This window comes from Carlito syrichta, unplaced genomic scaffold (genome assembly GCF_000164805.1).
Source record: "Carlito syrichta isolate Samal-C Ts95f unplaced genomic scaffold, Tarsius_syrichta-2.0.1 Scaffold308898, whole genome shotgun sequence".
NCBI classification, from domain to species: domain Eukaryota; kingdom Metazoa; phylum Chordata; class Mammalia; order Primates; family Tarsiidae; genus Carlito; species Carlito syrichta.
Genome location: NW_007252994.1, coordinates 6,471 through 32,599, shown reverse-complemented (window position 1 = coordinate 32,599; position 26,129 = coordinate 6,471). Strand labels below are relative to the sequence as shown.

Genomic DNA, 26,129 nt, shown 5'->3' with positions numbered 1-26,129 from the left:
CTGCAATCGATGACTGAGTATGACAGACTCTAAATCCACCCCCGTTGCTACAAAGTCCACGTTTGTCCTTCTTTATGGCTGAGTAATATTCCATCATGTATATGTTCCACATTTTTTTTAATCCTGTCAGTTTTCAATGAGCAGCACGGTTGGTTCCATGTTTTACTATTGTGAATAGGGCTGCAATAAATATGTGTGTGCAAGTATCTTTTTTGTAGAATGATTTGAGTTCCCCTGGGTATATTCCCAGAAGGGGAATTGCTGGGTCGTATGGAAGGTCGATTTTTAGATCTTTTAGAAATCACCACACTATTTTCCATAGAGGTTGTACTAGTTTACACTCTCACCAACAGTGTATAAGCATTCCTTTTTCTCCACATCCTCCCCAGCATCTGTTATTTTGTGAGTTATTAATGATGACCACCTTCACTGGAGTCAGGTGGTATCTCAGTGTGGGTTTGATCTGCATTTCTCCGATGGTTAGTGAGGCTGAGCATTTTTTCATGCATCTGTTGGCTTTGCAGATGTCTTCTTTTGAGAAGTGTCTATTCATGTCTTTTGCCCACTTTTTAATAGGGCTGTTTTTTGTTTTTCCCTGTGGCTCGTTTGAGTTCCTTATTAGGACTTTGGCAGATATACAGTTGGCAAATGTTTTTTTCCCATACTGTGGGCTGTTCTTTGCTCTCTTGATGCTTTGTTTTGCTTTGCAAAAAAGCTTTTCAGTTGATGAGGTCCCACTTGTCTATCTTATCTCTTATGGCATAGGCTTTTGGGGTTTTGATCAGGAGTTGGTTGCCTATTCCAATGTCTATAAGGATGTCTCCTGCATTTTCTAAGATTCTTATGGTTTGATGTTTGATGCTTAGTTTTTTGGTTAATTTAGAGTTGCAAGACCATAAATATAAGTCAATATATCAACAGATATAAAAACAAGAACCACATGATTATAACATTAGATGCAGGAAAAGCTTTTGATAAAAAGCCAGCATCCTTTCTTGATAAAAACTCTTGACTATATAGGCATAGAGGGAACATGCCTCAAAATAGTAACAGCCATCTATGATAAAGCCACAGCCAACATTCTGCTGAATGGACATAAATTGGAAGCATTTCCCCTGAAAACCAGAATAAGACAAGGCTGCCCATTCTCATCCTTCCCGTTCAACACAGCGTTGGAAGTCCTAGCTAGAGCAATCAGACAAAAGAAATAAGTCAGGGGTATCCAAATAGGAAAAGAAGAAGTTAAGCTATCCTTCTTTGTGGATGATATGATCCTATACCTGGAAAACCCAAGGGAATCGGTCAAAAACCTTCTTGTGCTGATAAAGGACTTTGGCAAAATCTCAGGGTAAAAAATTAATGTGCAAAAGGCAGTCACATTTTTATACACCAAATAAAAGGCAGAGAACCAAATAAAGAGCACAATTCCATTTACAATACACACACACACACACACACACACACACACACACACACACACACAGAAATATCTTGGTATCTTCCTAACAAGAGAAGTCAAATACCTTTACGATCAAAACTACAAAGCACTGCTCAAAGAAATCATAGAAGACACAAACAAATGGAAAAATATTCCATGCTCATGGATTGGAAGAAGCAATATTGTTAAGATGTCCATCCTACCCAAAGCAATCTACAGATTCAATGCAATACTCAGGAAATTTCCAGCATCATTATGATTAGACCTGGAAACGACAATATAGAAATTCATATATATATAAAGACCAAGAATAGTAACCAAAACAATCATCAGCAAAAGAAACAAATTTGAAGGTATTAAACTTCCAGACTTTAAACTTTATCACAAGTCTACAATAATCAAAACAGCCTGGTGTGTGTACAAGAACAAGAACAAGGCATATAGACCAATAGAACAGGATAGAGATTCCAGAAGCAAAACCTCAATTTCTCAACCAACTCATCTTTGACAAAGCCTCCCTCACCAACCACTGCGGAGAGGAGAACCTATTCAGTAAATGGTGCCGGGAAAACTGGCTGACCACATGCAGAAGATTGAAACAGGACCCCTACTTACCACCATACACAAAATCCAACTACTTACAGGTTTTTATGTGAACATCAGTTTCTCTGGGATAATTGCCTACAAGTGTAGTTGATGGGCCTTCTGGTAATCATGTTAAGTTTTATCAGAAACTGCCAAAATGTTTTCCAGGATGGCTGTCCCATTTTACATTCCCACCAGCATTGCGTGAGTGATTCAGTTTCTCCACATCCTCGCCAGCATTTGGTGTGGTCATTATTTTTTATTTTAGTCATTCTGACAGGTGTGTAGTGATAGCTCATTGTGGTTTTAACATGCATTTCCCTAAAGGTTTAATGATGCTGGACATCTTTTTATGTGCTAATTGCCATCTGTCCTTCCTTTTTGATGTAATATTTGTTCATTTTTTTGTCCATTATCTAACTGGTTTGTTTCCTAGCTTCTATTGAGTTCTGAGATTTCTATATATATTCTAGGTACTAGTCCTTTGGTAGATTTGTGGTTTGCAAATATTTTCTCTCACTCTGCAGTTCGTCCTTTTATCCCCTTGGCAAGTCTTTTGTGAACAAAAGTTTTAATTTTGATGAAGTCCAATTAATTAACTGTCTTATTGGTCATGCTTTTGGTGTCAAGTCTAAAATCTCTTTGTCTAGGTCTAGATCCTGAAGATTTTATTTTACATTTTTTTCTAAATGGTTTATAGCTTTATTGATTACATGTTTACATATAAGTACATGGTCCATTTCTGTATAAGGTATGAGGTTTGGGTGAAGTTACTTATTATTATTATTATTGGCTTATGGATGTCCAGTTACTCCAGTACCATTTATTAAAAAGCTCATCATTCCTTCTTTGCTTTTGCATCTTCTTCAAAGGTCATTTGGACACAATTGCATGGTAACATCTTTAATGTAAGAGTTAGCAAACCTTTTTGGCAAGGGGCCACACAGTAAAGATTTCTGTTTGTGAAAATATTCACAAGCCAGATGATCGCTTTTGCAACTACTCAGTTCTGCTATTGTAGCATGAAAGCTATGGACAATACAGAAAAGAATGGGCGTGTTCAGATCTGGCCCATGGGTCATGGTTTTTGATCCTTGTTTGAAGGGGCTAAGATTTGTTCAACGTTCTGTGCCAGGTTAACATATATATTATATGTACTATATTTACTTAGTCTCCACAGTATGTGGGTAGGTTGGTACGATCTCCTCCATTTTCTAGATAAGGAATTCTTGGCTGTGAAAGCTGGCAGGTGATCTCCTATCGCGCAGCCGTGAGGGACAGGGCTGAGACTCAAACCTAGAACTCTGCCCAGCACCCTTCATTTTATTTGCCAGGGCTCACGAGCTCTAAAAAGAAAGTGGCGTCCTGGCTTTTTATTCAGTGAAGCCCCAGATGGTGTAAGATAATATTCTTTCCTCAAGATGTTCATCTCAAATCCATCTTCTTTTTGACTCCAAACCGAACCAGTAACTTTTACAGTCTTTCTTCACCTTATCCCTTATCATAGTGCCAATTCTGAAATAATTATAGGCTCAAATGAAGATGCAGAAATAGGCTGGGCACTGAAGCTGGACCTGTAATCCCAACACTTTGGGAGGCTGAGGCAAGAGGATTGTCTGAGTCCGAGGGTTTGAGATCAACCTGGGCAACTTGGTGAGACCCCGTCTCGACAATAAAACACAAAAAATTAGCAGGGTGTGGTGGTGTGCGTCTGTAGTTCCAGCTACTTGGAAGGCTGAGGCGGAAGGATCGCCTAAGCCCAGGAGGTTGAGGCTGCCGTGACTGTGAGCATGCCACTGCACTCCAGCCTGGGTGACAGAGTGAGACTCCAACTCAAACAATAATAATAATAATAATAACAACACGGGCACACAATGGAGATGTTACAGGTTCAGCTCCAGACACAGCAATAATGTAAATATCACAATAAAGCGAGTCACAGACACTTTTGGTTTCCCAGGGCACGTAAAAGTCATATTTATACTATACTGCAGTCTATTAAGCACAAAACAGCATTATGTCTTAAAAGACAACGTATATGTCTCAATTTATACGAACTTTTTTGCTAAAAAATGCTGATGCTCATTTGGGTCTTTGGTGAGTCAGAAAATCTTTTTGCTGGTCGGGGTTCTTGTCTTGATGTTGATGGCTGCTGACGGATGAGGTGAAGGGTGCTGAAGGTGAAGGGGGCCACAGGACATTCTCAAAGTCAGACAGCCATGATGTTTGCTGCATCATTTCATGCTTCCTCCTACAAGTTGGATAGCATCTTACCCAGAGTGGAGTGTCATTCAAAACTGCAGTCAGTCCTCACAGATCCTGCCACTGCTTTGCCGCCTAAGTTCATGCAATCTAGTGTGGAGGGCCAGCCCCTGCAAAGAGATTTAGAGGGTCCCTGGGAGGTGTGGTGGCGTCAGCGATTATTCTGGAGAAAGAAAGAGAAAGAAAGAGAGACGGGGGAGAAAGAAAGAGACTGGACTCTGTCTAGTGCAGAAGCCATTTAATGGGACGAACCGTAAGCCTTTTATCCTAAAGTTTCACAGGTTAAACCACAAGACTTTCAAGTGAACACAAAGCCAGGTGGGTGAGGGGCTACCTGGTCCCCCACCCACCAGGTGTTTCCTCAGGCATGAGGAAGAACAATCCCAATTAAATCACAAAACTTTTACATAAACATAAAGCCAGGTGAATGAGGGATATCCCCCACCCACCAGGTGTTTCCTCAAAAGCAATACAACAATTCTAATATCATAATATTCTAATAATCAATAACTTTTAAAACTAATGCATATATAACACCTAATGACCAACTTAAATCCCAATTCCTTTCTATTTTACACTAATTCTGCCGACATTAAGAAACTCTTAATTATAGCCCAAACCAGTTCCTAAGGAGTGTGGCCCAGGCCAAAGTTTGTGCTGGGTCATTTCTAGTAACTCTAGATAATTAACTATTTTATTAAGATTGAAACAGCACTTTACAAATATATTTTTAAATCTTATAAAGAAGCCTGTATGGTATTAAAGGCTCCCAAATGTGACCTGAGTTTGAATTATGTTAAGTTTAAAGCCGAAACCACAGTCTGTGAGAAACGGGAACAATGGACTCTTAAAGTAAGCCATGCCTGTCGTACTCTCAGAGCTTCATGCTTAGATCATCAAAGTCCCTGCTAGTGGGATGTGCCAAACAGCAAAGAAGGGAAGAGGGAATGGGCCACCAGCTCCTGAACTCATCCTAGTGGTCTCAGGGTCCGCAGCCCGCCTGGATCCCTAACGCTCAGGTGGGCCTCCTCGGCCAGCTCCCAACCATCTAGGACTTTCATAGCTAGAGAGGAAAAGTCAATGTCTGGCTTCACGGGACAGGTTGACTCTTGGAAAGGTCTAATGCAGCTGGTGACTTTATGTTGAAGCCAGTGCTCATCTGCCATTCTGAAAATCCTAGGGCCCTTGAGAATTATGCTAACGTCTTTGTTATTATTTCAACAATGTCCATGGCATCTTCACCAGGAGTGGATTCCATCTCCAGACGCCACTTTCTCTGCTCACCCTTAAGAAGCAACTCCTTCCCTGTCAGTTTTATCATGAGACTCCTGCAGTTCAGTCACATCTAGGCTTTGCTTCTAATATCTAGTTCTCTTGCTGTTTCTGCCATATCTGCAGTAACTTCCTCTACCAAAGTCTTGAACTGCTCAAAATCATCCATAAGGACTAGAATCCACTTCTTCCAAGATCCTATTCATATTTTGACCTCCTCCCATGATGTTCTCCATGGCACCTAGAATGGCGAAGACTTGCCAGAAGGTTTCCAATTTACTTTGCCAGACCCATCAGAGGAATCACTGCCTATGGCAGCGACAGACTTATGAAATGTATTTCAGAAATAGTAAGTCTTGAATGTAAAAATTACACCTTGGTCCATGGGCTGCAGAATGGATGCTGTGTCAGCAGGCATGAAAACAACACGCATCTCCTTGTACCCCTCCATCAGAGCTCTCGGGTGACCAGGTGCAGTGTCAGTGAGCAGTCATATTTTGAAAGATTAGCCGGGCTCGGTGGCTCAGCCTGTAATCCCATGCCTTTGGGAGGCTGAGGTGAGCGGATGGCCTGAGCCCGCGGGTTCGAGACCCGCCTGGGCAGCAAGACCTCATCTCTACAATAAATTAAAAAATCAGCCGAGCGTGGTAGCGCATGCCTGTAATTCCGGCTACTTGGAAGGCTGAGGCGGAAGGATCGCCGGAGCCCAGCAGGTCGAGGCTGCGGTGGCCGGGAGCGGCCACTGCACTCCAGTCTGGGTGACAGAGTGAGACTCCAACTCAAAAAAAAAAAAAAAAAAAGATTTCTTGTTTTCTGAGCAGTAGGTCCTTAACAGCGGGCTTAAACTACTCGGCAAACTGTGCAGTAAACAGACGTGCTGTCATGCAGGCTTTGCTGTTCTACTTATAGAGCCCAGGCAGGCAGGTTTAGCATAATTCCGAAGGATCCGAGGATCTGGGAGTGGTCCGTGAGTGTTGGCTTCCACTTGAAGTCACCAGCTGCATTCGCCCCTGGCAAGAGGTCAGCCTGTCCTTGGAAGCGTTGAAGCCAGTCACTGACTTCTCCTCTCTAGCTGTGCCAGTCCTAGGTGGCGTTTTCTTCTGACACTGTGGAAGGCTGCTTCTTCTAGCTGGCAGATCTGTTGTCTGGCGGAGCCACCTTCACCCACGACCTTAGCTAGATCTTCGGGATGCCTCGCCGCGGCTTCTCCGCCTGCACTGGCCGCTTCGCTTTGCACTCGTATGTTCTGGAGACGCCTCTTTCCTTCAGCCTCCTGAGCCAACCTGCGCTGCCTTCAGGCTTTTCTTCCGCAGCTTCCTCACCTCTCTCCACCACCGCAGAATCGAAGAGAGGTAGGGCCTTGCTCTGGATGAGACTTTGGCTTAAGGGGACGTTGTGGCCGGTTTGATCTTCTATCCAGACAACTCAGACTTTCTCCATGTCGGCAATAAGGTTGTTTTGCTATCTTATCATTTGTGTGCTCACTGTAGTGGCATTTTTTATTTCAAGAGCTTTCCCTTTGCATTTACAACTTGGTGAACTGCTTGGCGCAGAGGCCCAGCTTTTGGCCTATCCCGGCTTCTGACATGCCTTCCTCACTAAGCTGAATCATTTCTAGCGTGTGATTTAAAGTGAGAGATGTGGGACTCTTCCTTTCCCTTCAGCACTGAGAGGTCTTTACACGGTTATTGACTGGTCTACTTTCAATGCGGTCGTGTCTCGGGAAACAGGGGAGCCCCAGGAGAGGGAGAGAGATGGGGACTGGCCAGCAGGAAGAGCAGTCAGAACACATACCACGTTCATCCAGCGAGTCTGCAATTCATGGCACCCTAAAGATCACTGATCACAGATCACCGTAACAGATATAATAGAAGACAAAAGTCCCAGCAGGAGACACAAAGTGAGCACATGCTGTTGAAAATGTGCATTGATACACTTGCTGGACGCAGGGTGACCACGAACCTTAAATTTGCACAAAATGCAGTGTCCGCGAAGCTTGGTAAAGTCACACGCCCTAACACAAGATGTGCCCGCAGCACCTCATGGGCTCCTCCCCAAGGGTGGCAGCTGACGTCACTGGGGCACAAGATCGAAGCCAGGAAATGGCCACTGGTTCTGTGCTGTCATCTAGACCTTATTCAACCTCACCTGTTTTTGCACGCATCCATTCGTGTGTGTGTGCGTGTGTGTGTGTGTGTGTGTGTGTGTGTGTGTGTGTGTGTTTCTATGCAGTTTCTACTCTTCATATAGATTCATGTGAGCACTGCCAGTCAAGACAGGGAATGTTCCAGCACCTCCCTTTGTTTGGCCCCTCCCCCACGCCCTGTCTGTTCCCCTCTCTGCCATTCTGTTTTCAGGGGTTACACCTGCAGCCTCTCCCACCTCCTGGACAAACCCAGGGTCAGCTTTTCCCTCCTCGGGGTCAGCCAGGGGGCTCCGAGCTGGGCCACATGACCGTCTCTGGGGTCAGAATCACTTCTGAACCCCCACTGACCTCTACCAGGGAAGCAGAACATGAGGCCTCCATGCAGCCCGGCTCCCGGGGGTACTGCATCCCTACAGACCCTGCACCTGAGATGGAAGTGTGCTCACCGGGGAAGGGAAGGCCATTTGAGGAAGCTGCTCTCCTGGGCAGGGTGGGGGGTGGGGTTGTGCCAATCAGGCCTGCGTGGCAGGACCCATTTCTCCCGAGCACCTCTGAGGTGCAGGTGCAGTGCAGGGTCTGAGGGTGGATGCGCCTTGCTCTCAGACAGCCGTCACCCGGGTCTGACTCTGCCATCACCAGCTAGCTGTGTGACCTTGGGCAAATGACTCAACCCATCTGAGCTTCGGCTTCTCCTCAGTGAAGCAACATATAAGGCTTCAGTCTCACCTGTTTTTGCACGTATTCATTCGTGTGTGTGTATTTCTATGCGGCTTCTACCCTCCATATAGATTCACGTAAGCACTGCCCCCCATGTAAGCATGTAAGAGTGAAAGCCGAGTGCAAGTGCTGAACAAATGCTGCCGTGACAATGCCGGCCACATGGCCCCCGCACGGAGCCCAGAGCCCTGCCCACAGAGTTCTCACGAAGCAAGACAGCTTGACTTTGAGTAATTCCACTCAGTAGGAGCTGAAAGGATGTTTTCTTTAACTCTTTTCTAAGGTGGCCCAGGGAAGGAAAGTGACTCACCCAAAGTCACAGAGCCCCTGCCAGAGGGTGTGCGACTTCCGACATCCAGCGCCCCGGACCTTCCCTGGGTTTCCGCTCACATTCCTCGGCCAGGGCTGGCTGACCCTCTTCCCGGCTCTCCCTTGCTCAGGGGCTCCTTACACATCTGCCTGGCACTCTGTCATTTGCCCTGGTCATGCCGTTTGCCATAGCGCATTGCGCAACATGTGCTTGCTGTCCTGGACGGCAGGCTCCACGAAGGCAGGGGTGGTCGCTGGCACTTGGCGCCGTGCCTGGCAGGGGGCAACGTCCACCTTCCCGCACAGGGCAGTGAGTGACAGCGAGCACGCCTTCCAGTACTGCGGGCATGCACTGGCTGGGGTGGGGTTACATCACCTGCGGGATGGGCTCTGAGCACAAAAGTGGGGGGCACGGAGCCTGTGAGAAAATCACTAGGGCCACCTGCTCCCGGGGGAGCCCAGGCACAGCCCACCGAGGACCGGCTGCAGCCGCAGGTGGGATGGGACTCCATGTCCAGGAATGGGGAGGGAGGGTGAGGGTGCAGGACCACGCACCCTTTCTTGACTTCTAGTATCTGTCTGGTTTCAGACACTGGTGTCTGAGGTCAGTCCTGCTCACATAGAGCCCAAGATTTCTTCTTTTTCTCCTTCTCCTTTTTTAGAAATAAGCTCTCACTCTGTTGTCCAGGCCAGAGTGGGGTGGTGCAATCATAGCTCACTGTGTCCTTGAACTCCTGGACTCAGGCAATTCTCTGCCTCAGCCTCTTGAATAGCTGGGGCTACAGGGATACGCCACCATGCCTGGCTACTTCTCCTTTTTTTAGAGACAGGGTCTGTCTATGCAGCCCAGGCTGGTCTCAAACTCCTGGGCTCAAGTAATCCTCTCGCCTCAGCCTCCTAGAGTGCTGGGATTAGCGGCGTGAGCCACCGTGTCCGGCCGCTCATTTCGTCTAGCTGCATCCCCAGTTTGACATTCATGTACTTCCCTTGTTTAACACGGAGTGCCCTGTGGGCATATCCGTGTGTCTGTCTGCCTCTGTTTCTCTCTGTTACTCTCTCCCTTTCTCTCTCCTCCTTCTCTCCGTAGGTCTCACCCCTCATTCAACAATTCCGAGACTGTGCCTGAGGGAGAGGTCACTCCTCTGCTTAGCTGCTATGATCTCGATGCCTGGCCGAGCCACAGGGTGTCTGGTCCCTACAGTGGGACTCATCTCTCTGGCGTCCAGGGGCTCAGAGCCACTGCCGGCTCAATCAGCGATCACGTGCGTCTGGCAGAGAGTGGCCTTGTTTTCCTGGCATCGACATCCAGAGCTCTGATGTACTCATCCAATCAGTGAATCACAGGCCTATAGAAAGGCACTGAACTTCCCAACTCTGCTCCGCACCTGAAGCTGTGTGACTCTGGGCATGCCTCCTCTCTGTGCCTCAGTCTCCACCCCCGTAGAGTGGAGATAATGGCGTCTCTGGATTGTGCTGCGGATTAAATGTCATCTCCCATTTAATTCTCCCAGGACCTAGCACGTCGTCGGCATTCGCAAAACTGGCGTTCATTCCTTTAAGAATGTTGTTCTCTTTGAAACATCCCTTACCTCTGTCTCCATCGGAGATGTACCCTGGGAACAGGCACTCATCTTTCTGCTGAAGTCCTGCCAGCTCGGCTTAAAGTAAGGGCTGTGTGCCTTCCCGCTTCTCCCACAGAATTGCTATCCATCTCGGGTGGCTGGTGCCTGACACCATGGCCTTGCCCCCCACTTGCGGCTGCTCCATTTTCACTGAGGTCCACTTCTCAGGGGTCTCTGGGGCTCCGCGGACAGAGAGGGCCTTCGATCCTGGTTCCCGCCCCCCACGAAAGAGAGAGGACACAAACCTCTCCACCTACCAGGTGCTGTTCCTGCCTCAGTGCTGTGTCCAAACGCAGCAGATCTTTTAAGTGAAGGTGGTAGACACACAGGTCAATGTCCACACTGAAAACAAAGGAGAAACAGAAAAGACTTTCAAGTGTCTGAAGCGAGGTGTGAGATGATGGACTGGGAGCACACTTCTACTTGGTGTGAGCCCCAGAGCTTCCTGCCTCTGGACTCCCACTCCACCGTACGCAGAGATACCAACACCTGCTCGAGGTTCAGCACATGGAACGGCATGAGCTGCCAGAAACCTACTAATGGCCAGAAGGGAGCAGTTAGTGTCAGAGGCTCAGCTGCCTGGGACATACAGAGAGACAGGGAGGTGAGAGAAGTGACGTTTCCTCTCTCTGAGGCAGGGTCATTAGAGCAGGTTAGCATAGACAGATACATTTCTTTTTTCTTTTTTTGGGTCGGAGTCTCACTCCGTTGCCCAGACTGGAGTGCAGGGGCCACTCCCGGCCACCACAGCCTCGACCCGCTGGGCTCCGGCAATCCTTCCGCCTCAGCCTTCCAAGTAGCTGGAACTACAGGCGTGCGCTACCATGCCCGGCTGATTTTTGATTTATTGTAGAGATGAGGGTTCGCCAAGTTGTCCAGGCGGGTCTCGAACCCGCGGGCTCAGGCAATCCACTCACCTCGGCCTCCCAAAAGTGCGGGATTACAGGCTGAGCCCAGCTGACAGATGCATTTCTTGCAGGCAGGTTTTAGGAAATGTTCAGATCTTTTCTATTACTTTTTTTTTTTTTTTTTACTGGAGGCTAGGCTGGAATGTGAACTCACCAGACAACCCCACTCCTCAGTCAATCAAAAGAAAATCCTGTCAGTTGTAAGACTAGGACAGCCCAACATTTCAGCTCATGGCTTAACATAACAATCGCCTCAAATCCTTCAGATTCTCTGTTGAGGTTAAAAGTCTCACCCCCCCACCTCGTAGCAAAGGCATAGAAATGTTCATCAGCCCACCCTTTTGCTCAGGAACTTGTATATTTGAAGATGGCCATCTCTCTATAGTGGTTACCTATGCTCTACCCTCATTAGCATATCAATAACCAGGCAGCTCTAGGAGCTTTTAATTGAGAGCAAAAGCATGGCTTTTCTTTTTCGAGAGAGACTCACCCAGGGCAGGTCTCTCTGCCATGAATCTTCCTTTTTCCTTCTCTTCTTGCTAATACACTGCTTTAAAACGGGGCTGGCCACTCTAAAATTCACTTTAGGATCGAGACAAAGAGCCCACGAGTTTTGCACCACAAGCCCCCCCAGCATCACCGTGAGTATTTTCCACGTCCATGCCCACACTTCATCTTTCCCAAGCTCTTCACGGAGACACTCTCATGCCCATTTCACAGGTGCAGGAACTGACTCAGGAAGAGAGGAGGGGAGAAATCAAGGGGCTGCCCCAGGGTCACAGGGGCAGGTAAGTGGCAGAGTGGAAAGGTCTTTGGCCTTTGTTCCCTCAGAGGCAAATGCATTTTTAAGCAAGGACACGCTCACTCAAACTACTAGAAATCCTCAAGTCCAAGGCCGGCCAATCCAATCCAAGAAGGCTCTTGTTTGGTCAAGCACCCCTTCCCTGGGCCGCCTTCAGGGTCAACAGCAAGCTCAAGGCTCTGAGCCTGGTCCTTCTGCAGCCCCGAGCCAGGGCCGTGCCCTGGTCCATCCCACTCCTGTACGGACCTGCCAGACTGAATTCCTCAGAGCCCGGCCGCGTGCTAAGCCCGGATCTGGGCTGGGTCGAACACAACTGGCTCGGTCACTGGCCGCTGCGGGACCTGGGACCAGTCACTCAGTCTCTGTGCGCCACACTTTATTCTCTGTGAAATGAGGGAAATAATACCATCTACCTCACAGCGCTACTGGGAGGAATTCATTCATTCACTGATTAATATTTAATTCAGCTTCAATCAACCTAAATGCCACCAATGGATGAATGAATTTTTAAAAATGCAGCACGCCGGGCTCGGTGGCTCAGCCTGTAATCCCGCGCCTTTGGGAGGCTGAGGTGAGTGGATTGCCTGAGCCCGCGGATTCAAGACCCGCCTGGGCAGCAAGACCTCATCTCTACAGTAAGTCAAAAAATCAGCCGGGCGTGGTAGCGCACGCCTGTAATTCCGGTTACCTGGAAGGCTGAGGTGGAAGGATCGCCGGAGCCCAGCAGGTCGAGGCTGGGGTGGCCGGGAGCAGCTACTGCACTCCAGTCTGGGCGACAGTGAGACTCCAACTCAAAAAAAAAAAAAAAAATGCAGCACATCTACACCACGGAATATCATCTCGCCATAAAAAAGAATGAGATTCCATCATTTGCAGCAACGTGGATGGAACTGGAGGCCATTGTGCCAAGTGAAATAAGCCAGGCACAGAAAGGCAAATACCGTGAGTTCTCACTCATGTGGGGGCCAAAACAGTGGCTCTCGTGGAGGCAGAGAGTAGACTGGGGTGGCCGGAGGCCAGAAGGGGGGAGAAGGACACAGAGGGCAAAAAGAATATGCATGCATTTATTACCACGGAACGCCACACTTAATGTGGTAAGGCAAGTACGTGGTGTATGTCTCTCTTACCCCAATTTTAAAACATGGATTGGCCACTGAACCTGCCCCAGGCTCCCTACAGCTGGGTAACAGGGCCCTGGCAGGGAGCATCGCGGACTTGGTCTCCTTGCTCCAGAGATAATTAATCCCCGCAAACTGGGCTTCTGCCCAGTCCCCAGAAGGCACTTAAGTGGTTTAGCCGGCTGCCGCAGGGCCGTTCCCGGACACGTCCATGATTCACTGAGGTCCCCCTGCGGCCAGGCTCCAGCGCTCAGGCCTGGCTCTGTGAGCCCAATGTTGGGCAACGCTGCACAACGAGGAACAAGCCGGAGGCGACTGAGTCACTGCGTGCACCTGGCTGCATCAGCCAAACCTCCCTGAGCCTCTGTCGCCCCCTCCTCCGACAGTGCTGCGACCCACTGGCCCACTCTGAGCAAACTGGGGGCCTCACGCCCCACGCCCTGCACCTCACCTCTCGCCGGCCAGCACCTCGGGGAAGGCGTCCAGGCAGAGGAAGCTGCGGCCGAGAAACCTGTCGTCGCTGGTGGCCGAGTGGATGCTGGATGAGGAGCTGCCGTCATCCTTCTCAGCCTGGCTCAGGCTCCCCAGGCTGCTGGAAGGGGAGCCCTCCGCGGGCTGGTGCGGCAGGACGGCCGGCTTCAGGTTTTCGTGCAGGGAGGGGTTGGAAGAGCCGTCGGCCAGAGGCTGGGGCGGCAGAAGGGAAGCCACGCGCTGTTAGTCCACGGCACGCCTGGCGGATTCGTTCTAGAAATTCCACAAGGGACGCCACGGCAGCGTGCAGGACGCTCTGGCTAAAGAGGACTGGTCAGGGCGTGGAAGACACGCCAGAGCTTCTGCCCCGGGATGATGGCCACGCCCACACCCCACAGACCCGAATCACAGCTCGCCTGCCCCACGAGGCCAGGACTCCTGTGGCGGGACACACACATGCTCTCCAAGCCTCCATTTCCTCCTCTGACAATGACGTTCTGCTGCTTATGAGATAATTAATCTACCCCTAAGCTGTCACCCTGGATCTGTCCCCCAGATATCCACCTGCACCCCACGCCCAACTGCCAGCTCAGAGCCCCTGGCGCAGCCACTGCCTGGCCTGCCCCACCTCTCGCTGCCATCTCAGGCCACGAGTCCTGCCTCCCTGTCCTCCGCCTGTCCCAGTGTGGGGTCATCCTCCTGTCCTGGGCCCCGGGGAGCCTCTGATAGGCTGCATGTTCCTATGAGGAACTGGAGCCCCCACACAGGACCACAGAGGTCACAGCCCAGGCCTGGCACAGTCTGAAGGCCCAGCCCAGCCAGCCTCTGCCTCCCGCTGCCCGGGAACACGCCCAAGCCACACTGAGAGGGTGCTCGATCGTCTCGTGCTTCTGGGCCGTTCCACACTCTGCCCCCCATCTGAAACATCCCTCGCTCACTGTGTGCTGGGCGGAGGCGTCCCTCCCTCCAGGCACAGACCCCAGCACCCCTGCTCATTTGCATCTGGCCTATTCCATCCAACGCTGGCCTGCGATCGCGTGTGTATTTGGATCCACCAGGCTGTGAGGGTCTCCAAGGCGGACACTCTTCTGACCACTGCGTGATCCCCAGGGCCCACCACACAGCCTGCCCAGCCACGGGGCTGATGGCGGAGAAACGCCTCTTCGTTCGCCCTCCAGGTAGCTACCCCAAGGACGTGGTTCTCAACACGCGTTCTGGGGAGCAGTTCTACGAACCACAGCCAGTTCACAGGGTTCTATGGAAAAGTTAGTTTGGGAAAGGCTGTGTTAAGCGAGCTGAAGTAATTTCATCGGTGCAGGGATTCTCAGAGCTTTCAGTATGCTCTTTCTTCAAAAGCAATTAATAATTCAAAAACTTAACATATACTGAGCGCTCAGAGGTGACACACGGTTCGAAGCCCTTGTGCACGTGACCCTGCTATCCTCTAAACAACCGGGTGAGGCAGGTGCACCCATTATCCCCAATTCAAAGATGAAGACACTGAGGCAAAGAGAAGTCAGGAAACAGCCCCACAGCAGAGGGCTGAGATGGGAGTTAGGACTGAGTTGGCCAAGAGAGCAGGCCTCACTTTCCTGCACCAGCAAGCTCTTTTTTGCACAAAGCGGCTCCCAGAGGGCCGGGGGCTCCTGGAAGCCATAGAACTACTCTCTGCAAAATTCCTGGCCACAGGCGGGAACTCCTGTCTGAAGTGTGAAGTCCTGTAGCCAGGTGTCAGCATTTGGCTCCGACTGCTACTTCCTGGCTCGTGACCTTGGACAGGTTATTGGCTTCTCTGGGCCCCAGTTTCCTCATGTGTAGAGTGGAGACGACACTGTTTACCTGACAGGCATACTGCCAGGTTGAAATGCCTGGTGCCTGACTGTGCTGGCTCCAGGTAAGTGCTTGGTAAGTGGCAGCTGCCAGCATCAGTCCAGGGGTCTGTGAGGATTAACGTTGGAAACTGGGTCCATATTGGTATTTGTATTAGTGCTAGAAGGGCAGGGTGGAAGCTGTCCTCTTGTGCTGTGTCACCTGGTGTCCCAGGGGATACAAGGAACTACAGTTCTTCCTAACCCTGATACACCACGGACATACCCTGTTCCTTACAACGCTGCCACAAAACGGATTCACCTAAGGTCTGCTCTGCTTCAAAGCCTCAAAATTACCCCTATTAAAATGACAGGCCAGAACACCCTCAAACAGGACCAAACATGGCAGTCAATCCCTCCACCTTCTCCCAGTCTCTAGTACACGGCTGAATTAACTGTATTTCTATGATGGCGCTCAGAACTCTCACCCGGAACTTCTGGTTGATGGGGTAGATGACTTTGGCCTTCAGCGCAAATGCTGCAATGTTGCTGTTAGACGACGGCTCACATTCCTGGGAAGGAGAGAGACACAACGGCATGGGCGGCCTTCTGTACAACGAAGGACACGCTGCCAAGCATTTTCAAATGGCACATTCTATGTATAACAGCAGACTTGGAAAGGGACCATGATAGGCTCATTTGGATCCAGTTAAGTGCTCCCTTGTGAGAAGGATAGATGGATAGACTGGTGGACAGAAAGATGATGGATGGATGGGTGGATGGACGGATGGACGGATGAACGGACAGATGAATGGGTGGACGGATAGGTGTACAGGCAGACAGCTGGATGAACGGACGGATGGATGGACGGACAGATGAAGGGACGGATGGATGGTGGACAGATGGACGGACAGACGCATAGATGGATAGATGGATGGATGGATGGGTGGACGGGTGGATGGACAAATGGATGGACGGGTGGACTAACAGATGGACAGATGGATGGATGGACAGAAGAATGGATGGATGGATGGATGGAAGAATGGGCAGATGGATGCATGGATGGATAGATGGGTGGATGGACGGATGGACGGACAGATAGACAGTTGGATGAATGGACAGATGGATGGACGGATGAATGGACGGACAGATGAAGGGATAGCTAAATGGACGGACAGATGGATGGATGGACAGAAGAACAGACGGATGGATGGTGGACAGATGGATGGACAGACGCATAGATGGATAGAAGGATGGACTAACAGATGGACAGATGGATGGATGGATGGGTGGACAGGTGGATGGACAAACGGACGGATGGATGGATGGACGGATGCATGGATGGATGGACTAACAGACAGACAGATGGATGATGGATAGATGGATGGATGGATGAATGGACAGATGGATGGATGGATGGATGGATGGTTGGATGGATAGACAGGTGGATGGACAAACGGATGGATGGATGGATGGACTAACAGACGGACAGATGGATGATGGACAGATGGATGGATGGATAGATGGATGGTTGGATGGATGGATGGACAGACGCATGCATGGACGGATGGACGGACGGAAGAACGGGCAGATGGATGCATGGATGGACAGATGGATGGATGGACGGATGGGCAGACGGACGGATGGACAAATAGATGAGTGTATGAAGAGATGGATAGACAGACCGAAGCTGTCAAAAGAGAATGGTACATTTTTCATTTAATTCTAATTCTTCAGCTCTGACAGAAATAAGGGGCTGATTAACTTGAGAATAATTTACAAGAGTCTCTTAAGCAATTGTGAATCATCTTTAGGTGGAAAAAGCAAACACACAAAATAACTTTAGCATCGTCAGGGGTATAAACACACATGGCAATATTACCACAAAATTTAGGATTAGACTCTTAGACAAAAAGAAGTGGTTGGCAAGTCTCTTAACTTCTGTGAGCCTCAGTTTTTCCAGAGAGTAAACAAATAGAGTATCTTCCCCCAAGGGCCACATAGATGAAGAGCCCAGCTGAGCCACTGGAACAGAGGAGATGCCAAGCACTGGACCACTATGGGTAGTGGAATACCTGCTGTCAAACCCTACTCAGGAACCACTTCCCCTGAGAAGCCTCCTTGACTATACCTGGGTGGACATACTCATAGCCTGCCCTACATCCTGACATGTTTTTCCTGTTAGGTCACCCCTACCCCCACCCTTGCACTCAGCAGAGTCAGTGCTAAATCGATGCTTTGAAAACAACCGAAGGAAGGCAAGAAGTCAGGCAAGCTTGGAGCCTGGCACTGCGGATCACGAGAAATCTGTATGGAGCAATTCTGGACAGGCCGACCGATGAAATCTGTCATCTACATTGATTCTGATGCTCTTCAACTGCATCCCGAAGAAAGGGCTCTATCACAAAGGATTGATTTCCAATTGCTAAGTTCACCTTGGAAAAAGATGTCGTACTGTAGGAAACACAGAAGAACTGGTTGCTTCCTCATAATTAGGGGTGCTGAAATAGCCAATACTCTGGCCTAGATAAGTCTCTAGGGAGAGCTTTGCCGTGATGTCCTGTGAGTAGCACAGGAGGGACGCTTCGTGCCCAGGGACCGGGTTCTTGTCATTTTGCTTTGTTATCTGATGACTTACAAAAACAGACTCAGATGACAAGAATGGGGGAAGACTACTAACATGGGCTCCCTCCCTAAGCCTCCAAGGGCCCTGACACAGAGGTTACTGTCTCTGCTTCCCAGATGGGAAAAATGAAACCCAGAGAGATGAAGCCGTGTGCCCAAGGTCACACAGCTCATAAATGCCAGAACCAAGATTTGAGCTCAGATGTGCTGACTCCAGGCCCAGTGTCTTCAGCTGACACCATGCTGGCTCTGTCAACAAGATACAAGTGAGAACACATGAAAGAGCCATGAAGTTTAGAGGAAAGAGGCAGTTCAGCAGAGACGGCCCCTGGGCTTGGTTTCACTGTGACCTGGAATCCAGGTCAGATACTGAGGCACCTGGTCACCCACATATTCTAAACTCCCTGTGTCTAACCAACCACAAATCCCTTCCTCTCCGGAACATCACTCAAATCCATGGCCCCACCTAAGCCTCCCCCATCTTCACCCCAAAGGGCTCAAGAGCTTCTTCATTGGCTCCTCCTCCGTGTACTGTGTACTGAGGGCCTCCTATGTCCAGCCATTTGATGCACATTGGCTCAATTACCTATCACACAATAGCCATTTGGGAAAGCTGGTAGTATTCGTATCACGCCTACTTTGTAGAGAGGCAAACTGAGACTCAGAGGTTGATGCCTTCCAATCCATTCCCCATGCGGGGATCGAATGATATTTTAAACCCACGGTTCCCATCAATGCTCACATTAAAACCCCTCCTGACTTCCCTCTGGCCTGAGGGTACTGAGCCCGGCCTGCTCCCAATCCCCTGCATCCCGGTCCACTCTAAGCAGGCCAGGTATGATGGCTCACACCAATAATCTCAGTGCTTTGGGAGGTCAAGGCCGGAGGACCAATTCGTTTAGCAGTTCAAGACCAGCCTGGGCAATGCAGTGTGATTCTCCCGCCCCCGCCCCCCAAAAAAATGGGGCCCAGTGGCTCAGCTGGGCTCTTCATCTATGTGGTCCTTGGGGGAAGATATTCTATTTATTTACTCTCTGAAAAAACTGAGGCTCACAGAAGTTAAGAGACTTGCCAACCACTTCTTTTTGTCTAAGAGTCTAATTCTAAATCTTGTGGTAATATTGCCATGTGTGTTTATACCCCTGACAATGCTAAAGTTATGCAGCATGGTGGCATGACCCTGCAGTCCCAGCTGCTAGGGAGGGTTGCTTGAGCCCAGGAGTTGGAGGCTGCAGTGGGTTATGATTATGCCACTGCACTACTGCCTGGGTGGCAGAGACCCTGTCTCTAAAATAAAAATAAGCCGGGCTTGGTGGCTCAGTCTGTAATCCCAGCGCTTTGGGAGGCTGAGGTGCGTGGATTGCCTGAGCCTGCGGGTTCGAGACCCGCCTGGGCAACTTGGCAAGACCTCATCTCTCCAATAAATCAAAAAATGAGCCGGGCATGGTAGCGCACGCCTGTAGTTCCAGCTACTTGGAAGGCTGAGGTGGAAGGATCGCCGGAGCCCAGCAGGTTGAGGATGTGGTGGCCGGGAGTGGCCACTGCACTCCAGTCTGGGCGACAGAGTGAGACTCCAACTCAAAAAAAAAAAAAAGAATTTCAAGTTTGCACCAGCAGAGTTCAGCAGCCAAAGGTGGGCCCTTCTGAGTGTCGCCCGTGTGACTGCACAGGTCACGCCCAGGACACATTTGCTTAAGGGAAGGAAGCCAAAGCAAAGGGCGCTGAGCATGTCTAAACTTCGTACAAACAAGAGGAAAGGGAAGGACCGAGATAGAGGGGCGGACACGCACGGGACGCACGGCCTCTGCCTTCCCGGAGCTTGTCTTCAAGAGGGGAGACCAAAACAGAAGCGGAATTAGAAGAAGAAAAGCATGTCTGTGCAGAGGCCACCGGGCACCTGTGGGAGCAGCACCTGGGGATGGGGTGGCCAGGGCACGGGCATGGGAAACACAGTCCCGGCCTGCGGAGGGCTCCCCGGTCCGTCTACCTGCAGACTCCAAACCCCGGAGGGCCGGCCCAAGGGTGGCCATGAGCCTCACCAGGAGCTGACGGACCCAGAGCACTTGACACCCCAAACCAAGGCCTGAGCAGGCCTGCGCTACCCAAACCAGGAGTCACTGTCCTTATTGAGTTCAGATGTCCCCTCCATTCTGCTCGTCTACCCAGCTAAAGCAATACAATTATGCAGAGAACTGGTTAAAGCATAATCGCAGGAAAAGTCACTTCACTCTCCGGTACAGAGGTGTTCTTTTCAGCAAATGCATAAATGTACCTAAAAAGGTTCCATCCTCTCTGCTTCCCTCCAAAGCAAAGGGACAGGCTGGAGAGACTGAAGCTGTGGAGTGGCACGCCTCCGCGCCTTCTGGAATTTTCTGTTTGCTTTTGGCTGCGACGAGCGCTTCGTGAAACAAGCGTTCTTCCAGGAAGTGGCGGAGCCACAGCGTGTCGATTTTCGGTGTGCTGGAGGACAAGGGAGTTCTGGCTCGACGCCAAAACAGTCCCGGTCACACACTTTGACGACTCAGTCTGTCAAGGACAGAGGCGTCCTGAGAGGCCAGTCACTGGAACAGGCAGAGATCTTTAACTCAACTCTTGGCAATGATTAGCTCGATCATGGGCACGTGCTGGGCATAGCTAAACAGTTAACCGATGAGACATTACCAAGCAGACATAAACGGGGTAGAAAGTCACATGAGCTCAGCCCTGGGTGACCCTGGCAAGGGTTGGGGACATCATCCCTGTCACTGTAAAAGGAGAAACCTGAAGTCCGACGGGTCATGCTCCTTGCCCGCCATCACACAGCGAGGGCGCGGCAGAGCTGGGACTGGGTTCCCAGATTCTAGATCTGAAAGAGCTGTTCTCCTCACATCTGAAGCTACCCGACGTGTGAGCAGGGTGGGTTTTTTTTTAACAGCTTTATTGAGCTGTAACTCACACACTGCACAACTCATGGGTGTAACGTATGCAATTTAACAGATATGTGCAGCCTCAGCCCATTCTGGGATATTGTTATAGCATCACAGAGAAACTCCGTCCCCTTCAGCTCTCACTCCTGTCCCACCTCCCCTTCCTCTGCTCCAGCCCTGGCAACCGCTGATCTACTTCTCAGCTATGTAAGCTTCCCGCTGTAGACGGTTCACATGAATAGAATTCCCATAACAAGGGGTCTTTCCTGACCGGTTTCTTTCATTGAGCACATTTCCAAGCTTCACCCAGGTGGTAGCATGCTCTGGTATTTCATTCCTTTCCATGGTGGAGTGACATTTCACTACATGGATATACCACATTTTGTTTTTTCCACCTGCTAATTGATAAACACTTGTGTTGTTTCCACATTTTGGCTACCGTGAATAGTATTACTTTGAACCCTCGAGCATGGGCTTTTGTGTGGCCATACATTTTCATGTCTGTGAGTAGGACCTAACGGGATGGAGCTGTGTGGGTGGCAGAGTGGTAGAGGGGAAGAGAGGGAAACTGAGAGACGGGGGGATGCCACACACTTGCAGGCTGTCACGCACTGTCACAGAGACACACGCAGAGAGGCGCACAGAGGTGCATGTGAGAGAGACAGACCAAGGAACACAGAGAGATACACTGGCACACACACCACAGAGAGATACATCAGCACGTACGCGCACGCGCGCGCACACACACACACACACGTGGAGAGACAAACACATACAGGCTGGGTGTGGTGGCTCACACCTGCAATCCTAGCACTTTGGGAGGCCAAGGCGAGAGGACTGCTTGAAGCCAGGAGTTTGAGACCAGTGTGGGCAACAAAGCAAGATCTTGTCTTTACTAAAAGTAAATTTTAAAACCTTTTTTAAAAAATTAGCTGGGCAACCAGGCTCGGTGGCTCAGCCTGTCATCCTGTGCCTTGGGAGGCTGAGGTGGGTGGATTGCCTGAGCCCGCGGGTTCGAGATCCACCTGGGCAACTTGGCGAGACCTCATCTCTACAATAAATCAAAAAATCAGCCGGGCGTGGTAGTGCACGCCTGTAGTTCCAGCTACTCGGAAGGCTGAGGCGGAAGGATCGCCAGAGCCCAGCAGGTTAAGGCTGCAACTCAAAAAAAAAGAAAAAAAAAATTTAGCTGGGCATAGGTGGTGGCACCTGCAGTCCCAGCTACTCAGGAGGCTGAGGTGGAAGAATCACTTGAGCCCAGGAGTTCAAGGCTGCAGTGAGCTCAGAGGGGGCCGCCGCTCTCCGGCCTGGGTGCCCGAGCGAGACCTGCCCCCCGCCCACCCCAAGTACACACCCAGAGACAGGGAGACAGGGCGTGCGTAGCACACCCAAGGCAGGTGCAGACTTGTCTCCCAGAAGCCCCGCCCCTGTCCCCTGGCCTGGCAGCGGCCTCGCCCCCATCTCGCTCACCTGCCCACCTGCCCACCTCCACATCAGCCCAGGGCAGGGAAGCTTCACCCACAGGTTCCTGCCAGCACAGGCAGGAAAGGCAGGGCTGACTCTTGAAACAGAGTCTCCAGGGTCCCCTGGAAGCTGAGCCCTGTGGATTTCCTTTTTTTTTTGTTGAGTTGGAGTCTCACTCTGTCGCCCAGACTGCGGCCACTGCAGCCTCAACCTGCTGGGCTCCGGCAATCCTTCTGCCTCAGCCGTCCGAGTAGCCGGAATTACAGAAGCGCGCTGCCACGCCCGACTAAGTTTTTGATTTACTGTAGAGAGGCGGTCTCGCCAAGTTGCCCAGGCGGGTCTCGAACCCACGGGCTCAGGCAATCCACTCACCTCGGCCTCCCAGAGCACAGGATGACAGGCTGAGCCACCGAGCCCTGTGGATTTCAAGTCTTTGGTGGAATTGACTTAAAATTCCCAAGCTGAGGCTGCAGAACAGGATAAGCAGGACCGAAGCCGTGGCGCAGAGGCTTGAGGTGAGGTGGGGACGCAGCCCCCCAGGACAGGGGCCACACACACCCAGGGACAGAGCTCAGCTTCGCCAGGCCGTGCGACTCAGGAGAGTGGCCCATCTTCCTGAGCCTCGGTGTCCTCGTCTGGAAAATGGGGACCTCAGTAAGGTCTGCCTCATGGAATTAAATTAAAAAGGCAAATTCCATCTTCCCCTTTTCCAGACGATGAGGTCTGCAGTACTTCCGGCGGGGGCAGCAGGTGACTGGGAATATCACATCCTCTCTATCCATGGAGCTCACCCAGGAAGTGGCATTGTATGGGCAGAAGGAGGGTTCCAGAAAGGAAGGAGCAAGGAGAATTCACCGTTTAATGTCTCTGTCGCAGACCCAGCTTCTTTACTTAAAAGAAATGAAAGGAAGTGAAAACAAACAGGCTTATACACAAAGGCTCACAGCAGCCCAAAGCATCACAGGCAGACCCTGGAAACAGCCTAGTCCCTCAGCCAAGCAGCCATCCAATGGCGAGCCACAAACACACCGTGGCACACCCACGCATGGGCTGCCACAAGGCAAGAGAAAGGGGTGAATTATTGATCCAGGCAACAAAATGGATAAATCCCAAAAGCATTCTTTGCCGAGAAGGCAAGCATAAAAAACATACACGATTCCATTTGCATATAGTTCTAGACCAGCCACACCCACCAACGGGGACGAAAAGCACCTCTGTGGGTCCCTCTGGAAACGTACATGGGGTGGGGATTGACCGGGAGGGGACACTAGAGAATGTTCTGGGGTGTTGAAAACGTTTTTGATGGGGGGGTCGGTTCCAAGGGTGTACGCGTTTGACAAAATTCACCAAATTGCAAACCTAAAATCTGTGCTTTTCATTATGCATAAGTTATACCTTGATCTATCTGACAGAGTTTCATCTGCATGACACCTGGGCTGCCAGGTGGGACACCGCCCCCGAGGTGCACCTTGGTCGACAGACACACACACCGGGCTGACCTCCAGAGTCTCCTCGTCCTTGGCGGCCTGCACGTCCCTCCTCCGCCTCCTGGATGGGGACCCGGCTTCCAAGGGCGTCGGTGCATGCGACTCCAAATTCCGGAGCAGACTTTGGGTGTCATCTTTCTAAAAACCAAAGACCAGAGTTAGGAGAGGGGGTATAGCACTAGGACATGGGATTCAATCAGCCTGGTCCCCACCGTGACTTTGGCCATCAACTCCCCAGCGTCAAGCGGCCACTTCTGCTCACGCCTGTGCTTCTGCAAGCGTCCAGTCCTCTGCGTGCTGTTCTCTGCCTCCCACCCCACCTGGGGTCTGCTACCGTCCTTCAAAACTGGTCAGGTCACCTTCCTGAGACGTCCCCTGGTGTCCCCTCAGGACACGGAGACAAGACTTGGAGCCAAGCTCCTTCCACGTTTCTTCTGGGTCCGAGGCCCCACTTGGACTGTGTGCTCCTTGGGGGTAACAGCTAAGTCTGGGAAATGGCACACGGATATTCATTTTCCTGTCATTTTCAATAATGTCACTGGATGCTTCCTAAGGTTATCTCAGGCAGCCTTAAACTATGGAGTGCCTTATATTGTGAATTACATTTGATGCCCATTGTTTGTGGATCCTGCATTTCGTAAATTCTCTTTCTCGTTAAAAGGTACTTGTCCCTCTCAAACCAGTGCTCACGGCACTTTCACAGTGACTCATGGACATGCACAGAGCAAGACGAATCGGAATCACGTGATGCACGCATGCTGAGTGGAGGCTGAACAAGGTGACCCTCTGCCTTCCTATTTCAGGTTTCATGCTGTCAACCAGGGTCCTTTCCACAGTCTACCTAGTGCCATGTTTTCTGCAATTTTTTTTCTCAGTGACTTCGCTGTTTAAAACGGCCCCCAAGCCGGGCTCGGTGGCTCAGTCTGTAATCCCACACTGGGAGGCTGAGGCGAGTGGATGGCCTGAGCCCGTGGGTTCGAGACCCGCCTGGGCAACTTGGCGAGACCTCATCTTGACCATAAATCAAAAACTAGCTGGGCGTGGTAGCGCGCCCCTGTAGTTCCAGCTACTCGGAAGGCTGAGGCGGAAGAATGGCCGGAGCCCAGCGGGTCGAGGCTGCGGTGGCTGAAAGCGGCTGCTGCACTCCAGTCTGGGTGACAGAGTGAGACTCCGACTCCAAAACAAAAAAGGTCCCCAGATACAGTGCTGACGCGCCATCTAGTGTCCCTAAGCACAGGAAGACTGCAATGTGCTTTGTGGACAAAACACGTGTGTGTTAGAGAAATTTTGTTTCGGCAGGAGTCTCAGTGTTGTTGTCTGTTGCCCAATGTTAAGAAATCAAAAAGCTGTATTAAACAGAAACACACATAAAACAAGGTTACATGTGGATTCATTAATGGAAATGTTGTGGCCAGAGGCTTGTAGGAACCTAACCCTATATTTCCCTTAGGAGCAGTCGTTCAGTATTCACTGTGACTTTGTAGAACAGAACTACTATAAATAAGGAGAAAAGACTGTATTTAAAATTCTGTTATGTCAAACACTTATCAACTCCCTCTTTGACCACTGGCTGCTCCCCAAGACACTCTCTGATCTGGAGAAATCTCACCAGTTTGTCACTGAGTGAGTCAGCAACCATACTGAGCATCTACGAGATGTCAAGCTTCATTCTAGGCACCAGGAATAGAGTAATGAACAAAATATACAAAGCCTCTGCCTTCATCGAGCTTACATTCTAGCGAGACAAGAAAGATATAAGCAAATACATGAATAAATGTGCACTATGTCAGGGATGATAAATGTTACAGAGAAAAATAATGAGGGGATGGAGAATGAAAGGAGGGGAAGGTCTCTTGCACAAGGCGGCATCTGAGAAGAAAAACTGGAAAAAGTGAGGGAGTGAGCCATAAAGATATCTTAGGGAGAAGCATTCCAGGAGGTCAAAATGGTGAGTGCAAAAGCCCTGAGGTAGGTGTATGCTAGGCATTAGAGAAGCCTGTGTATTTGAAACAGTCTGGGGTGTGTTTCGGGGTAGAGGGTAGGTCCAGACATTTGGGGGGTTGTTTGTTTAGCAACCACAGCTGCCCACTACAGGGTTCTGCAAGAAAGAGCCAGTCAGAAGAGCCTACAGAAAAGTCGCCGGGATAAAAACCCCATTCATCCCACAGAAAAAGCATCAGCCTTTTAGT

The 26,129-nt window shown here is 50.3% G+C and overlaps 1 protein-coding gene across 1 annotated transcript in view; it reads right to left on the bottom strand.

Moving 5' to 3' along the window:
• The window catches only part of EVC (EvC ciliary complex subunit 1), an 81,439-nt gene extending 55,860 nt beyond the window's left edge, over window positions 1–25,579 (bottom strand). The window contains exons 1-5 of the mRNA XM_021716747.1: window positions 25,550–25,579; window positions 23,953–24,078; window positions 15,947–16,030; window positions 13,631–13,863; window positions 10,609–10,693 (exon numbers count right to left, since the gene is read on the bottom strand). Coding sequence (XP_021572422.1) covers window positions 10,609–10,693; window positions 13,631–13,863; window positions 15,947–16,030; window positions 23,953–24,078; window positions 25,550–25,579 — 558 coding nt within the window. The remainder of the gene's footprint in view (window positions 1–10,608; window positions 10,694–13,630; window positions 13,864–15,946; window positions 16,031–23,952; window positions 24,079–25,549) is intronic.
• Between the last annotated feature and the right edge of the window lie 550 nt (window positions 25,580–26,129).